This window comes from Myotis daubentonii, chromosome X, assembly GCF_963259705.1.
Source record: "Myotis daubentonii chromosome X, mMyoDau2.1, whole genome shotgun sequence".
In the NCBI taxonomy this organism is placed as follows: Eukaryota; Metazoa; Chordata; class Mammalia; order Chiroptera; family Vespertilionidae; genus Myotis; species Myotis daubentonii.
The window spans coordinates 9,907,363-9,926,196 of record NC_081861.1 but is presented as its reverse complement, the minus strand read 5'-3'; the positions used below and the strand labels follow the sequence as shown (position 1 = coordinate 9,926,196).

At 42.0% G+C, this 18,834-nt stretch overlaps 1 protein-coding gene across 3 annotated transcripts in view; it reads right to left on the bottom strand.

Moving 5' to 3' along the window:
• Positions 1-17,009, bottom strand: part of GAB3 (GRB2 associated binding protein 3) — a 77,942-nt gene extending 60,933 nt beyond the window's left edge. For all 3 annotated transcript variants that reach the window (XM_059678911.1, XM_059678912.1, XM_059678913.1), the window contains exon 1: positions 16,893-17,009. In XM_059678911.1, coding sequence (XP_059534894.1) covers positions 16,893-16,964 — 72 coding nt within the window. In that variant the 5' untranslated portion in view covers positions 16,965-17,009. The remainder of the gene's footprint in view (positions 1-16,892) is intronic.
• Positions 17,010-18,834: the final 1,825 nt, after the last annotated feature.

Below are 18,834 nucleotides of genomic sequence, written 5' to 3'. Positions count from 1 at the left end.
TCAAGTCTCAACAAATTTACAAAGATGAAAATCATACCAAGTATGTTGTTTAACCACAATGAAATGAAATTAGAACTAAAAACCAAATATAACACATCAATCACAGAAGAAATAACAAGGGAAATTGGAAAATATCTTGAAGTAAATAGAAGTGAAAACACAACATATCAGAGTTTGTGGAATGCCACTAAAGCAGTGCCAAGGGAGAAATTCATAGCACTAAATGGGAGATATCTATAATGTTATCAACATAAAATATATATATTTAAATTTTTTCATAGCACTAAATATCTATATTAGACAATAAGAAAGGTCTCAAATCAATGGCCTCAGTGTCTACTTTCAGACAGAGCACTGGCTTTCATGTGGTCAAGGCTGAAAGAAGACACTAAATACCATATATTCTATTATTCCCTTTTATGAAATTATCAGAAAATGCAAATCTATAGAGACAGAAAACAGATTAGCTCTTTCCTGGGGCTAGAAAAGGGAGTGGGGATTGACTACAAATAGGCCAAGGAAATTTTTTGTGGGGGTAGAAATGGTCTAAAACTGTACTGTAGTAATGGTTGCATAGCAATAGATTTACTAAAAAGCACCCAACTGTATACGTACAATAGATGACTTGTAAAGCGTGTGTGTGTGTGTGTGTGTGTGTGTGTGTGTGTGTGTGTGTGCCTCAATAAAACTGTCTTTAAAAACCATTGGAGCCCTAACAGGTTTGGCTCAGTGGACAGAGTGTAGGCCTGCGGACTGAAAGGTCCCAGGTTCAATTCCGGTCAGGGGCATGTAGCTTGGTTGCGGGCACATCCCCAGTGGGGAGTGTGCAGGAGGCGGCTGATCGATGTTTCTAAATCTCTATCCCTCTCTCTTCCTCTCCGTAAAAAAATCAATAAAATATATTTTTTTTAAAAAATCATTGGAGCCCTAGCTGGTCTTGGTCAGTGGTTAGAGTGTCGGCCTGCAGACCGAAGGGTCTCAGGTTCATTCCGGTCAAGGGCATGTATCTCAGCTGCAGGCTCCTCCTTGGCCAGGGCCCTGGTCTGGCTTGTGCATGAGGCAACCAATCGATGTGTTTCTCTCACATCGGTATTTCTCTCTGTCTTTCCCTCTCTCTTCCACTCTCTTTAAAAATCAATTGAAAAATATCCTCAGGTGAGGATAAACAAACAAACAAAAAAAACCAAAAACACATTGGAGCCCTGGTCAATGTGTGCAGTGGTTAGTGTCAGCCTGCACATTGAAGGGTGGTGGGTTTGATTCCTAGTCAAGGGCAGGTCAAGGGCACATAGGTAAGTTGCCAGTTTGCACCCCATGAAGCAACCAGTCGATGTGTCTCTCTCACATCGATGTCCCCCACCTCTTTCTTACTCTCTCCTCCCAACTCCTGCCCTCCCTTTTATTCTCTCTAAAAAGCAATGGAAAAATATCCTCAGGTGAGGATTAACAAAACAAACTTAATAATTAAAAACCACTGGAATACCGCCCGGCCAGTGTGGCTCAGTTGGTTGAGCACTGTTCCATGAACTAGGAGGTTATGGTTCGATTCCCAGTCTGAGCATGTGCACAGGTTGCAGATACCCAGCAGGGGGCATGCAGGAGGCAGCCAATCGATGTTTCTCTCACTCTCCCTTCCTCTCTTTGAAGTCAATAAAAACATTATTTTAAAAAGATTAAGTTCTGCCCTGGCCGGTTTGGCTCAGGGAATATAGAGCACCAGCCTGCGGACTGAAGGGTCCCGGGTTCGATCCTGGTCAAGGGCACATGCCTGGGTTGCAGGCTCGATCCCCAGTGGGGGGATGTACAGGAGGCAGCCAATCAGTGATTCTCTCTCATCATTAATGTTTCTATATCTCTCTACCTCTCCCTTCCTTTCTGAAATCAATAAAAAATATATTTTAAAATAATAAAATAAAAAAATTAAAAGATTAAGTTCTAAAAAAAAAAAAACAACACAAAAACAACCATTGGAATATGTAGGGATGTGTTCTAAGAATGTTAGGCCCAGAAAGACAGAATATAATATTGGATCAAGCTAAATGTATTGAGATGGGTATACTTACCAGAGATTCTAGATTTCATGTTAGCTCATTTAGACATAGGCTAAAAATCATGGCTACATTCAGTGAGGTTGAGATACCAGAACTTCCTTGTCTTTATGTAAAAGGAGAAATACAGCCCTCGCCAGTTTGGCTCAGTGGATAGAGCATCAGCCTGTGGACTGAAAGGTCCCAGATTCGATTCCAGTCAAGGGCATGTAGCTTGGTTTCGGGCACATCCCCAGTAGGGAGTGTGCAGGAGACAGCTGATCGATGTTTCTAACTCTCTATCCCTCTCCCTTCCTCTCTGTAAAAAATCAATAAAATATATTTTTAAAAAAATAAAAGGACAAATACAAAAGCATAGAAAGATAAAGATGTAGTAGATTTCCCGTGTGTGATCCTTTCACTTACCCATCTCCACTATAACACTATATCTCCTGAAAGAGTATTTTAGGGAGGTCAATTGATAAATGGAGTTTTGACCTAATTCCATTTCAGAGTGGGTCCTTGGCCATTTCTCCAGTTCTCGAATGTGCAATTGGAACAGACATCCCTGGCAACTGATCAAATCCCCACATCAGCCTTCTGGCTTATGGAGTGATGGCTGTGACAGCAGAAAAAGCAAGAGTCCCTAGAAGTCACCACACTCACTACCAGAATACCAATCAAAAGCATGCTTGGTGGGGAGAAATGCAAGATGGAAATGGAGCAGGTGGAAGGTACACTTACCTCCTCCCAGGACCAAAGTGTTAATTACAACTAAATACAGGAAAATCAACCTGAATAAACAACCAAAGATTAGCTGAATGAAAGTCTTATAACCAAGGATTTCCAGAAGAAGCCCCATCAAGACTGGTAGGAAGGGCAAAGACGCGAAAAGGGCTGGCCCCCCTCCCACAGATGGCAGCTGTGATACTAAAGGGATATCTAAGCTGCAAAGGTTCTGCTTGAGAAGCACAGAGTCTCAACCCCACAACAAGTCTCAATAAATTTAAGGAGACTGAAATCATATCAAGCATCTTCTCTGACCATAATGACATGAAACTAGAAATCAAGTGCAAGAAAACTGAAAAACACACAAAGACATGGAGGCTAAATAACATATTACTACACAATGAATGAGCTAACAAAGAGATCAAGAAAGAAATCAAGCCAAAACCGGTTTGGCTCAGTGGATAGAGCGTCGGCCTGCGGACTGAAAGGTCCCGGGTTTGATTCCAGCCAAGGGCATGTACCTGGGTTGCGGGCACATCCCCAGTAGATGTGCAGGAGGCGGCTGATCGGTGTTTCTCTCTCATTGATGTTTCTAAATCTCTACCTCTCTCCCTTCCTCTCTGTAAAAAATCAATAAAAAATATATTAAAAAAGAAAGAAATCAAGCTCTAGCTGGTTTGGCTCAGTGGATAGAGCATCAGCCTGTGGACTGAAGGGTCCCAGGTTCAGTTCCGGTCAAGGGCATGTACCTTGGTTGCAGGCTCGATCCCCAGTAGGGGGCATGCGGGAGGCAGCCGATCAATGATTCTCTCTCCTCATTGATGTTTTTATCCCTCTCTCCCTATCCTTTCCTCTCTGAAACCAATAAAAATGTATATTTTTAAAAAAGAAATCCTCTTGCCGAAACCGGTTTGGCTCAGTGGATAGAGCACCGGCCTGCGGACTGAGGGGTCCCAGGTTTGAATCCGGTCAAGGGCATGTGCATGGGTTGCGGGCACATCCCCAGTGGGGAGTGTGCAGGAGGCAGCTGGTCGATGTTTCTCTCTCATCGATGTTTCTGGCTCTCTATCTCTCTCCTTTCCTCTCTGTAAAAACTCAATAAAATATATTTAAAAAAAAAAAAAAGAAATCCTCTCTAAAATATATTTTTAAAAAAAGAAGCCTAGCTCTCTAAAATATATTTTTTTAAAAAAGAAATCAAAAGACACCTTGAAACAAATGAAAATGAGAACACAACAACCAAATATCTTTTTTTTTAATATATTTTTATTGATTTCAGAGAGGAAGGGAGAGGGAGAGAGAAATAGAAACATCAACGATGAGAGAGAATCATCAATCAGCTGCCTATTGAGGATCAAGCCCACAACCTGGGAACATGCCCCTGACTGGAATCGAACCCAGGATCCTTTAGTCCACAGGCTGATGCTCTATCCACTGAGCCAAACCAGCTAGGGCAACAATCTAATATCTTTTTTTTTTTAAATATATTTTATTGATTTTTTACAGAGAGGAAGGGAGAGAGATAGAGAGTTAGAAACATCGATGAGAGAGAAACATCGATCAGCTGCCTCCTGCACATCTCCTACTGGGGATGTGCCCACAACCCAGGTACATGCCCTTGACCGGAATCGAACCTGGGACCCTTCAGTCCGCAAGCCGACGCTCTATCCACTGAGCCAAACCGGTTTTGGCAACAATCTAATATCTTATGGGACACAGTGAAAGCAGTCCTAAGAGGGAAATTCATAGCATTACAGGCCTACCTCAAGAAACAAGAAAAATCTCAAACAATCTAACCTTACACTTAAAGGAAATAGAAAAAGAACAAACAAAGCCCAAAGTGAGTAGAAGAAAGGAAATAATAAAAATTAGAGCAAAAATAACAAAATAGGTTCTAAAAAAAAATACAAATTATCAATGAAACCAAGAGCTGGTTCTTTTAAAAGATAAGCAATTGCCCTAGCTGGTTTGGCTCAGTGGATAGAGCATCGGCCTGTGGACTGAAGGGTCCCAGGTTCGATTCCGGTCAAGGGCATGTACCTGGGTTGCGGGCACATCCCCAGTAGGGAGTGTGCAGGAGGCAGCTGATCGATGTTTCTCTCTAATCGATGTTTCTGACTCTCTCTCCCTCTCCCTTCCTCTCTGTAAAAAAATCAATAAAATGTATTTTAAAAAAATAAAAAGATAAACAAGATTAACAAACCTTTAAGCAGACTCACCAAAAAAAGAGAAAGAGGACCCCAATAAATAAAATCAGAAATGAAACAGAAGTAGCAACTGACACCAAAGAAATACACAGGAGTGTATGTAAGAAAACATTAAAAGCAACTACTAGTATATAGCAACAAATTGGACAATCTGGACAAAATGGATAAATTCCTAGAATCATACAATGTTCCAAAACTGAATCAGGAAGAATCAGAGAATCTGAATAGACAGATTACAACTAGTGAAACTGAAGCAGTAGTAAAAAATAAAAATAAAAACTCACAACAAAAGCCCTCTACAGGATGGCTTCATAGGTGAATTTTATAAAATATTCAAAGACTAGATTATGGCAGAGATCCGCAGACTTTTCAAAGTCCTGAGGCAAGATCTAAAGATGTACTATTGTCCTGGCCAGTTGAAAGTAAACTGTTACTTTGAGGTAGACTATAAACAGTTAAAGACATATACCAGTGATGGCGAACCTTTTGATCTCGGCGTGTCAGCATTTTGAAAAACCCCAACTTAACTCTGGTGCTGTGTCACATATAGAAATTTTTTGATATTTGCAACCATAGTAAAAAAGACATACTTTTGATATTTATTTTATATATTTAAATGCCATTTAACAAAGAAAACCAACTAAAAAAATAAGTTCGCGTGTCACCTCTGACACGCGTGTCATAGGTTCGCCATCACTGAATATACCAATCCTCTAACACAACCACTATAAAAAAAAAAAAAAGGTATAGCCAATATAGAAGATAAAATGGAATTACAAAATGTTAGTAATCCAAAACAGGACAGAAAAGAGGAAAAATTAAAGAAAGTATAAATGAGACAACTAGCAAGATGGTAGATTGAAAATACAAAAGGAAGACCTCAAGTTGAAAGGCATGCAGACTTTGAGAAAGAAACTTTGACAAACAGCCCATATCCTATACAGAAAACAGAAGACAAGAGTGACATCTTTAAGGTGCTGAAAGAAAAAAAAAAGTCAACCCAGAATTTCATGCCCAGTGAAAATATTTTTCAAAAACAGGGATAATTCTCAGACAAACCATCATACTAAGAATATTCTTTGCCAGCAGATATAAACCACATGAAATATTAGAGGAAGTTCTTTAGGCAGAAGGAATATGACACCAGACAGAAACTTGAACCTACAATAAAAGAATGCTAGAAATAGAATAAACAAAGGAAAGCAAATTTGATTTTTCCTTATTTTTAATTGCTTAAAAAGATAAATAATTGTCTAAAGCAAAATGAATAGCAATCTATTGTGTTTATAGCATATGTAAAAATAAAAAAACATGACAATAGTAGCCCAAAGAATATAAGGATAGAATTGGGAATGTACTGTTATAAGGTCCTCACACTGCCCATTAAGTGGCATATTATTTAAAGGAAGACTCCAATTAATTCACAATGTATATTTTACACTCCAGGGCAACTACTAAAAATTTTACAGGTTGTGTTTGATAATTCATAGTAGAGACAAAATAGTATAATAAAAAAGGCTTAATTAACCTGACGAGGTAGAAATAGAGAACAAAAGAAACAAAGAACAGATAAAACAAATAGAAAACAGCTAGCACGATAGATTTTAATTTAAACATTTCAAAATCACATATTATGTGAATGAATTAATAAAACAATTAAAATAAAGAGGGTAGAATTGCATAAGAAAGCAAGACCCAACTATATGCTGTGTATAAGAAACTCACATTAAATAGCCCTGACCGGTTTGGCTCAGTGGATAGAGTCAGCCTGCGGACTGAGGGGTCCCAGGTTCGATTCCGGTCAAGGGCATGTACCTTGGTTGCAGGCACATCCCCAGTGGGGAGTATGCAGGAGGCAGCTGATCGATGTTTCTCTCTCATCGATGTTTCTAACTCTCTATCCCTCTCCTTTCCTCTCTGTAAAAAAATCAATAAAATATTTAAAAATAAATAAATAAATATGAAGACACATCTAAGTTAGAAGTAAAGGAATGAAAAAAGGTATACCATGCCAGCACACAGCATCAGGGATGAATACAAACATTAAATAATGAAAAACTCTATTATTCAAGTAAACATAATAATTCTAAATAATCTTCAACTAAAAACAGAGCATCAAAATACATGATGCAAATCCAAATAGAACCGAAAGGAGAAATGCACAAGTCCATAGTTATAGGGGGAAACTTTCACACTCCTCTCTCAGTAATTGATAATAAAAATAAGCAGAAAAAATAGTGAGGATATAAAAGAACTAATCAACACTATCATTGGCAAATATGTTCTCCCATTCAGTGCCTTGTGTCTTTTCATTTTGTTGATGGTTTCCTTTGCTGTGCAAAAACTTTTCAGTTTGGTGTATGAAAAGATGCTCAATGTCACTCATCATCAGAGAAACCCAAATTAAACCACAAGGAGATATCACCTCACACCTGTCAGAATAGCTGTCATCAATAAATCAACAAATAACAAGTGTTGGCGAGGATGTGGAGAAAAGGGAACCCTCGTGCACTGCTGGTGGGAATGCAGACTGGTGCAGCCACTGAGGAAAGCAGTATGAAGTTCCCTCAAAAAATTAAAAATGGAACTACATGATGACTCAGTGATTCCATTTCTGGGAATATATCCGAAGAAACACAAAACACTAATTCAAAAGAATATATGCACCCCTATGTTCATTGTGGTGGTATTTACAATAGCCAAGATCTGGAAACAGCCCAAGTGTCCATCAGTAGGTGAGTGGGGGGAAAAAGCTATGGTACATTTACATAATGGAACATTACTCACTGCAAAAACGAAGGACATCTTTCTTACCTTTGCAACAGCATGGATGGGCCTGGAGGGTATTGTGCTAAATGAAATAAGCCAGCCAGAGAAAGACAAATACCATATGATTTCACTTATATGTGGAATCTAATGAACAAAATAAACCAACCAACAAAATAGAAACAGACTCATAGATACAGAGAATAGAGTGAACAGACGGACAGCTATCAGAGGGGAGCTGTGTGAAAAAGGGGAAGGGGTGGGTGGAGGTAAGAGAGGGTAAAGGGGGGTATCAATGGTGATGGGAGACTTGACTTGGGGTACTGAACATACAATACAATGTACAGATGATGTATTATAGAATTATACCCCTAAAACCTATATAATATTGTTAACCAATGTCATCCCAATAAATTCAATTAAAAAGCACTATCAACCAACCTGATCTAAGTAGCATTTATAGAATACTCCACCCAACAAGAATAATACACATTTTCTTTCAAGTGCACATGTAATATTCACCAAATGAAACCAGACTGTGGGTCATAATATAAACTTGCTGAAACCGGTTTGGCTCAGTGGATAGAGCGTCAGCCTGCGGACTGAAAGGTCCCGGGTTCGATTCCGGTCAAGGGCATGTACCTGGGTTGCGGGCACATCCCCAGTAGGAGATGTGCAGGAGGCAACTGATCAATGTTTCTCTCTCATTGATATTTCTAACTCTCTATCTCTCTCCCTTCCTCTCTGCAAAAAAATCAATAAAATATATTAAAAAAAATAATAATATAAACTTAACAAATTGTAAAGAATAGAACTCATACAGTTTGTCCTTAGACCATAATGGAAGTTAACCAGAAATTAATAACAGAAAGATAATCTAGAAAATCCCCCAATATTTGGAAATTTAAAATACTTCTAAGCAATCCTTGGATCAAACAGGAAATCTCAGAGGGACATTAAAGAATATGTTAAATGAATTAAAATGAAAACACAATAGATCAGTATGTCAAATTTTGTGGGCTGCACCTAAAGCAGTGCTTAGAACAGTGATGGCGAACCTATGAAACTCATTTTTTTAGTTGATTTTTCTTTGTTAAATGGCATTTAAATATATAAAATAAATATCAAAAATATACATCTTTGTTTTACTATGGTTGCAAATATCAAAAAATTTCTATATGTGACACGGCACCAGAGTTAAGTTAGGGTTTTTCAAAATGCTGACACGCCAAGCTCAAAAGGTTCACCATCACTGGCTTAGAAGGAAGTTTATAGTAGTAAATGCTTATACTGGAAAAAAAATGCTTATGTTGAAAAATAAGAAAGATCTCAAATCAGTGATTTAAGTTTCCACCTAAAGAAACTAGATAAAGAAGAGATACAATTAACCCCAAAGCAATCACAAGAAAGTAAATAGTAAAGAGCTAAATCAGCCCTAGCCAGCTTGGCTCAGCGGATAGAGCGTCAGCCTGCGAAGGGTCCCAGGTTCCATTACAGGCAAGGGCACATGCCCAGGTTGTGGGCTCGATCCCCAGTAGGGGGCGTGCAGGAGGCAGCCGATCAATGATTCTCTCTCATCATTGATGTTTCTATCTCTCTTTCCTTCTCCCTCTCTGAAATCCATAAAGAAATATTATATATATATATATATATATATATATATATATATAGAGAGAGAGAGAGAGAGAGAGAGAGACAGAGAGAGAGAGACAGAGACAGAGACAGAGATAAATCAATAAAATTTAAAGCAGAAAATCAATAGAGAAGATCAATGAAGCCAGAGGCTGTTTCTTAGACAATATCAGTGAAATTGATAGAAGTCTAGCCCAGCCGAAACCGGTTTGGCTCAGTGGATAGAGCGTCGGCCTGCGGACTGAAGGGTCCTGGGTTCGATTCCGGGCAAGGGCATGTACCTTGGTTGTGGGCACATCCCCAGTGGGGGGTGTGCAGGAGGCAGCTGATCAATATTTCTCTCTCATCGATGTTTCTGGCTATCTCTCTCCCTTCCTCTCTGTAAAAAATCAATAAAGTATATTTAAAAAAAAAAAAAAAGTCTAGCCGTGGTTGGCAAACTGCGGCTCGCGAGCCACATGTGGCTCTTTGGCCCCTTGAGTGTGGCTCTTCCACAAAATACCATATGTGCGTGTACAGTGCCATTGAAACTTCGTGGCCCATGCGCAGAAGTTGGTTTTCGGCCTGGGCGAGTCTATTTTGAAGAAGTGGCGTTAGAAGAAGTGGGGGGTGTTGGTCGGTCGGTCCGGCTAAGGGAGAGGCGCACAGGTGGGCCGGGGGATACAGCACGGGGGAGGCGCGCACGCAATGTTGAGAGTTGAGGATGGGAGAGTTGGAAGGGGTCCACCTCAGCGAACGTACCTCAATCAGATTGAGGACGTTTTTAGCAAAGGCCAGCTTAGGAGTACCCTAATTAAGTTAATAACAATGTACCTACCTATGTAGTTTAAGTTTAAAAAATTTGGCTCTCAAAAGAAATTTCAATCGTTGTACTGCTGGTATTTGGCTCTGTTGACTAATGCGTTTGCTGACCACTGGTCTAGCCAAACTGATCAGAAAAAAAAAAGAGAGAGAAGAAATAAACTACAGTATCAGAAATGAAAGAGGAGGCATCACCACAGATCCTACAGACATTAAAAGAATAATAAGGGAATATAATAAACATCTTTATGCCAATAAATGCAAGAACTAAATTAGAGAAAATCTTTTAAAAACCTAAACTACCAAAGCTCATTCAAGAAGCTATGGATAGCCTGGCCGGTGTGACTCAGAAGCTGAGTATGGACCCAGAAACCAGGAGGTCATGTTTTCATTCCAGGTCAGGGTACATGCCCGGGTTTTGGGGTCAATCCCCAGTAGGGGATGTGCAGGAGGTAGCCAATCTGATGATTCTCACATCATTGATGTGTCTATCTCTCTCTCCCTCTCCCTTACTCTCTTTGAAATCAATAAAAACATATGAAAATATATACATTTTTATTTTTTAAATATATTTTATTGATTTTTTACAGAGAGGAAGGGAGAGAGACAGAGAGTCAGAAATATCAATGAGAGAGAAACATCGATCAGCTGCCTCCTGCACACCCCCCACTGGGGACATGCCCTCAACCAAGGCACATGCCCTTGACCGGAATCGAACCCAGGACCCTTCAATCTGCAGGCCAACGCTCCATCCACTGAGCCAAACCGGTTAGGGCTAAAATATATACATTTTAAAAAATAAGCTATGCATAACCTGAATAGCACTATATCTGTTAAAGAAATAGAGATTATAGTTAGTAACTGTCTCACAAAAAAAGTGCAGGTCCAGATAGTTTCAGTGGAGAATTTTTTTGTGAACCAATGTCACCCCAATAAATTCAATTTAAAAAAAAATGATATTGAAGAAAAAATTTAAAAATAAAGGCTCTGGTGTAATAAACTTCTAATCCATTTGTTAAAAATGGTGACTTTTATCAAACATTTAAGGAAGAAGGAATACCAATTCTGCACAATATCTTTCAGAAAATAGAAGAGGTGGGAACATTTCCCAATTCATTTTATGAGGCAAGCATTATGCTAATATCAAAATCAGTCAAAGTCGCCGAAACCGGTTTGGCTCAGTGGATAGAGCGTAGGTCTGCGGACTGAGGGGGTCCCAGGTTCGATTCCGGTCAAGGGCATGTACCTGGGTTGCGGGCACATCCCCAGTGGGGGATGTGCAGGAGGCAGCTGATCGATGTTTCTCTCTCATCGATGTTTCTGACTCTCTATCTCTCTCCCTTCCTCTCTGTAAAAAATCAATAAAATATATAAAAAAAAAAAATCAGTCAAAGATAACACAAAAGAGGCAAACCACAGACCAATATACCTCATAAACAAAGACACAAATGTCCTCAGCAAAATATTAGCAAATTGAATCCAGGAGTACATGCAAAGGATAATAGATTACAACGCAGTGAAGCTTATCCCAGAAGTTCAAGGCTGGCTCAATATGCAAATTTCAGAATAATTCACCATAGTAACAGACCAAAAAAAAAGCATATCAGTATTTTTATAGATGCAGAAAGGTATTTAACAAAATCCCATTCGTGATTTTTTTGAAAAGTCTCAGCAAACTAGCAATACAAGGGAACTTGATAAAAAGCACCTTCAAATAGCCTACAGAAAACATACTTAAAAAGTGAAAGACTAGGCGAAACCGGTTTGGCTCAGTGGATAGAGCGTCGGCCTGCAGACTCAAGGGTCCCAGGTTCGATTCCGGTCAAGGACATGTACCTGGGTTGCGGGCACATCCCCAGTGGGAGATGTGCAGGAGGCAGCTGATCAATGTTTCTCTCTCATCGATGTTTCTAACTCTCTATCTCTCTCCCTTCCTCTCTGTAAAAAAATCAATAAAATATATATTTTTTAAAAAAAAGTGAAAGACTGAATGCTTTCCCCATAAGATCAGGATAAAGGATGACTGTTGTCATCATTTCTATGTAGCACTGACAGTACCACAGGTTCTAACTGTAAACAAGGCTACTAGAATTAGTGAGTTAGCAAGGTTGCAGAATACAAGGTTAATATACAAAAATCACCTGATAAAACTCCAAGCCACTATATGCAGACTACATAATGAGTTGGGTTGGCTCCTCCACAACCTTTAAGGTGTATTACAAGAGTCCCAGTCATTATTATCTTCCTCCTGAGTTATTTTGAAATAGTTATCTCCTCTCTCTCTGTCTCTCTCTCAATTTGGCTGTAGTATTGGTGGTAAAATATACATAATATGGATCATCTCTACTTCTGTATTTATTTATTATTAGACTTCAACCAATCTTCTTTTCCCCCTTCTACCTCTCTTCCCCTGTTGGATGTACTGTATGTATGTAGTCGTGAACTGTCTTAAATCTACAAATCTGTTTTGTACTTTTATACTGATGGATACTTATGATCACAACTTTTACTAGATTACTGAATAAATTTAGTCTTTTTAGAAAATAAAAAACCAACTGATAAACTAATTCTAGTATATGCTGCCAAAGTGAGCACAATAAATTAATTCTAAAATTAATATAAAAGACAAAGGACCTAGAATAGTTAAAACAACTTTCAAAAGTAAAGTTGGAGGGCTAAAACTGCCTGGTTTCAAGATTTATTATAAAGGTATTGTCATGAGATCAATGAACAAAGAGATCAGTGGAACAGACTAGAGAATACACACACCCACATTAGTATGAACAATTCATTCTTTTTAACGAAGTTCCAAAAGTACGGTCTATTCAATAAATGGTAATGGAAGAAATAAAATTGATTTACAAGAAAATGAACAACATAAACCTCACAGCTTTTACAAAATTTAACTCAAATAGGTCACTGCTTTAAATATAAAACATTATAAAACTTTTAAGGGGGGGAAGGGAATGGGAAGAGATTAACCAAAGAACTCATATGCATATATGCATTACCCATAGACACAGACAATAGGGTGGTGAAGGCCTGGGGTGGGAACCAGATGGAGAGGGGCAATGGGAGGGAAAAGAGGGGACATCCATAATACTCTCAACAATACAGATTTTAAAAAAACAGGACTAGCCCTAGCCAGTTTGGCTCAGTGGATAGAGCATCGGCCTGCAGGGTCCCAGGTTTGATTCTGGTGCAAGGCATGTACCTAGGTTGCAGGCTCAATCCCCAGCCCTGGTCTGGCATGTGCCGGAGGCAACCAATCTATGTTTCTCTCTCTCTCCCTTTCTCCCTTCCACTCTCTAAAAATCAGTGGAAAAATATCCTCAGGAGAGGATTAACAAGAAGAAGAAAGAAGAAGAAATAACTAACTAAATAAATAAAACTTTTAGGGGGAAAAAAACACCATAGGAGAAAGTCTTCAGGATCTAGGACTAGGCAAAGAGTTCTTAGATTTGACACTAAAAACACAATCCATAAAAGTACATTAGATAAATTGGACTTAGTCAAAATTTTTAAATCTTTGTTCTAGAAAAGATATAATAAATAGAATGAAAAAACAAACTGTAGACTGGTAGAAAATATTTTCAAATTATATAGCCACAAAGTGTTGCTTTGAAGACTAACTGAGATAAAACAAGTGAAGTCCTTAGCATAGGGCCTGGCACATACAAGAATTCAATAAATTTCAGTTATTATAATTTTATTATCATTGCTGTGTGAGCATTCTTTAAAACTGAGAAAATAAAGGCAAATGTTCATCAACAGAGAAATTGTTCAATTATGTTCCATCTATTACAAGGAATGTTAAGCCCTGGTTTAGTAAGAGAATGAAGTAAATCCAAATACTCTAACCTGGAGATGTCCAGGATTGTTGTGAAAAAAAGAATATTGGTGGACAATTTTACAGCATGATCTCACTTGTGCAAAAAGGAAAATTATATCTTTTGTAGAAATTTTTCTAGGATGATACTCACTAAACTGCTAACAGTTGTTATCCCTGGGGAAGGGAACGGGATAAGGAGGGGTGCACAGAATAGGTAGCATATGGAGGAAAATGAAAGAGGGCCTTTTATTTGGGACTCCATTTAGTCCTAGATTGTTTACATTTTGACAAGACTATATTCCTCTATTATTTTGTGAAACAAAAAATACAAAAGAAAAGAATCAACTATCTTTTCACAGAGCAGTGATAGAAATAACTTTCTGATTGCCTTGGCTCACGGCGTTGAGGATGAAACACAAGCTTACCTTGGCCTGAAAGACTTAACTAAAAACAGACTCGGCTTCCATTTGTAATTTAACAAACATTACAGGCGTGCTGCATGTTGGCCTGGCAGTGCAAAGAACCGAGTTACTGCCCTGGTTGTGCGACCAACTCACTTTGTTGTGTTATTGTGGTACAAATGGTAGATTGTGGAGTTATTGAGGTCAGGGAGCACGTCTTTTCTTTCTCTGCATCTCCAGCCCGTGATACAGGGCCTGGCTCAGAGCTGGCACTCAATTAAAAGGACATGACAAGATCTTAATTAAAGTTGGCTGTGAATAATAACCCCGTTGAACTGACACACGATCGCCATCTAGTGGCAACAAGGGGTTCCTGCAGGACTTAGAAATGAGAGGAAGGGGGCTTTCTGAGGTGTTCTAGAGACCTTTCAACAAAATAGCATGGACTAAGGCTATGACCCTAATAAGAAATCCCCAAGCCTGGGCTAAAATGTCAAAGGTTACGTCTTTGAATATTGATGAGACGAAATCTAGGTACTCTTGTGTCTTAAGTCTCCTCTATCACCACCCCATCATCCCAATGCTGCAAACACATACCTACAAGCTGTTCAAAGTTCCGCACTTGCCACACCTCCATTGCGCCCCAAAAGACTGAAGCACGTCTGATAATAGGTATATGCACTCACGCCTTCCCAACGCTGATGAAATACTAATCAACTTTCCTAAGCCAGTTTGGACAGGACAAGATACAAAACAGGACTGGGGAAAAATATTCCATAAACTTCGCCCTCCAGGTTCACCATCTTTCTGCATCATCTGCTGAAGAATGGGAGACACTCTGAAAACATCTAATACACCTTTAAAATGTCCCCCATTCCAAAGGGCTACCAGGAAACCACCTGGAGCCGGCCTGGCCGGTACCACCCGCTGTGACAAAACCCTCACCTGCCCAGAAGGCTCGCGGGGCGCAGGTTTTCTTCTCTTGCCTCCTTTGAATATCAATGAGTCTGCAAAACAGCTTCACTGTTTTTTAGGGAAGCAGCTGGGTGATTCAGAGGCTGCGAAATATTGGACCTTGTGTTTACGGACTTGGGGATGCAAAAAAGAATCATGAAGGGGCACACTGGGAGTCCAGCTGAAAAACCTCGGGATGTATACATCAGATCTGTGGCACCTGCGTGCTGAGTAGAACAACATTCCCGTCAACTGTTGCTCAGCAGAACAAACAACAACAATTAAAAAAAAAAACCTTCCCAAAGACTCAGAAGAGAAGGCTACCGTCTAGCCTAGGGTCAGTGGGGAAAGGGGCCCCTAAGTAGGACCAGGAAAGGCTGCCAGGGTGCCTTCTGGAAGTACACAGACCCGCTTCAAGTTTTCTTCTATTCCCACCTCCTCCACTTCCACACAGTATGTGCCTCATAAATGTAGCAACGAAAACAGTGGGGGAACTTGGCTGCAACTCGGACACCAGTTTGGGAGGATGCCATACACAAGAGATTTGTGGGTGGGCTGCTGGGGAGCGGAGCAGCCATGAGTGTGTGTGTGTGTGTGTGTGTGTGTGTGTGTGCGCGCGCGCGCGTGTTGCTAGCACCCAGCTCCGGAGTTGCAGAGAAATTGGGAATTCTGAACAAGATGGATACATCAGGCTACTCCCAGCCTAAAAAAAGCCAGCCCTGGTATCTATTTATATGCAACTCCCTGAGGACTGAAGTGGTTCTTCCTAATGGATGAAGAACATTCAGTAGCAATCAAGTCTTGAAGGGGGGATGTTTTTAAGACTTTACTTATGCAGAGGGTGCTGATGGAGATAATGAACATTTGAGCCGCGCGCAGTGCATTTAAAATGGTAATGGACTATGTAGGAAGATGTGCTGATAGGGAGATGTGTCCTTCCCTTATTGCACACTAGCAGAAGTCCATGGTTCCTGCTAGTACTAGGGGAAAAAAAGCGACGTGTCAGCATAAAGAAAAAGCTGAGAAGAGACAGCATGAGAAACGAGTTACACTCCGTGGAAGGTTCCAGATAGGAGTGTCCGATGACAACTACAAGGGAGAGCACTCCTTACGGTCCAAGTGGAATGCAGGCCCGGTCCCGCTGTGCTGCTTTCTCCCTACCCCCTGCCCTGTCCTCCTCGCTGGGCAATGGGACTCGGGGCCACCCCTCTCCGGGGACAGGGCACTCTTTCGCGATGTCTCTCTCTCCGGCCGCTGGTGCACCGAGCCCGGCGCCCGGCGCTGCAGCCCCAACCCGCCTTCCTTCTCTAGGGTCAGCGGCGGTCGGAGCAGCCGGCCCCGCGAGCGAGAGTCCCCGGCCCCTGTCCGCCGCTGGGACACTGGCTCGACGTGCGATTTCGCTTTCGGTGGATCGGCCTCGCCTGCAGCCCCGAGAGCTGGGAGCGGCTGCGTTCGGGGCGCAGAGAAGCCCGGGGCTCCCGGCGGCCACCCCGCGGGCGGGGACCCCAGGACGGGAGGGTGGGCGGCTGGCGCCCCTACTCACGTAGCGCTGCAGTTTCCTCTCGGGGGGCGACTTGACGAGCCAGCCGGTGCACACAGCGTCGCCTGCGCTCATCGTGGCCGCCGCCGCCGCCGCCGCCCCTTCCTCCAGCTGGGTCGGCCGCCCTCGGCAGGAGGAAGTCGGGCCAGGGATTCCGACGGGGCGGGCCCAGCGCCCGCCCGCCCGCCCAGCGCCGCCCCGTGCGGCCCCGCGACCCCCGCCTCCGGCCGCTCCCCCTCGGCCCCCCCTCCCCCCCGGGGACGGGCGCCACCGCCCGCGGCGCGAGTCAGCGGGGGAAGCGGGCGGCAGAGCCCCGGGAGCCCCTTCGAGCAAGAGCCCAGGCGACTGGCCTGTGGCCGGACCACCAGAGAGCGCACGAAAGGAGCCCCTCGACCTAAAGAGAGCGCAGCGCGGAACTGTCCCCCGCGCCCTCGCCCCCACCCGTGACCAGTCACGTCAAAAGGGCTGGTCCAGGGGCCTCGGAGTCCCTAAAGCTTAAACCTGTGCTTCGCACCTGCTATGAATACAGTTAGGCAGTGAATGACTTCCCTGAGCCACTTGTTTGCAGAAAAGGGGTTCTTTAAAAATTGCAATTTGGGATACTAATTTTAAGGTGATTATTAAGAAACAAAAGACTCAACCAGGAAACAGCGACCCTAAAGAGGGGTGCGGGGTGTGGGGGACGGGAAGAGATTAACCAAAGAACTTGTATGCATATATGCATAGCCCCTGGACTCAGACAATAGTGTGGTGAAGGCCTGGGGTGAGGCAGGGACTGGGTAGCGGGGGAGGGGGGAGGAAATAGGGGACATCTGTAAAACTGTCAACAATCAAAAATGAACTTTAAAAAAAAAAAGACAAAAGAAAGAAAAAAACTCAGAAAGAACCTTTGACCCCCCCCCCTTTCTTGTCTAAGAGATTCAGATGGGAAAACTTACTTTAGAAAGCATTCCTGCCCTAGCTGGTTTGGTTCAGTGGATAGGACTGAAGGGTTCCGGGTTCGGTTCTGGTCAAGGGCATGTACATCGGTTGCAGGTTCCCCGGCCCTGGTCGGGCTGTGTGCAGGAGGCTACCAATTGATGCGTCCCTCTCACATCGATGTTTCTCTATCTCTCCGTCTCCCTTCCACTCTCTCTAAAAATCAATGGAGTCCTTTGGCTCAGTGGATAGAGCATCGGCCTGCAGAGTGAAGTGTCCCAGGTTCGATTCCCGTCAAGGGCATGTACCTGGGTTGCAGGCACATCCCCAGTAGGAGATGTGCAGGAGGCAGCTGATCGATGTTTCTCTCATCGATGTTTCCAACTCTATCCCTCTCCCCTCCTCTCTGAAAAAAAATCAATAAAATATATTTTAAGAAATGGAAAAATATCCTCAGCTGAGGATTAATAATAATAATAAAAGGCACTCCTTAAAACAGTCACCTCTAGGGTTCATCTTCTAGTTCAGACACCACCCCGCCTCAATATCCTATAATGTCTATCAACCTTTATTTGATGTGTATTAGATGGAGAGAGAAGGAAAATTGGAAAAGTTTACAAGCACACACACACACACACAGCTAATATGATCCTCATTTCTAGAACTGGTCTTCATAACTTCCTTCTCCCACTACCCTCCCTGTCCCCCTTTTGCTCTGCAGCCAGGACCTCAGCTGGTCAGAAGTCTCTACCTGGTGAGTGACGCAAACCTTTACTCCCATCGAGTCTGAATCCTTAGTGGTCTTGCCTGGACGTAGCAGTAGGATGAGAGGATCCTTTGGATTCAAGACATAGCCCTTCTCATCCTGTTATTTACCAGCAACCTGGTTTCCATAGGATAGTCAACATCAACCGTCCAAGCTAGCTCAGTAGACTCCTAGTTTGCCTTTTGATTCAATGGCATAAAGAAGCCTCAATGGCTGCACTAGCTGGTTTGGCTCCGTGGCTAGAGGACTGAAGGGTCCTGG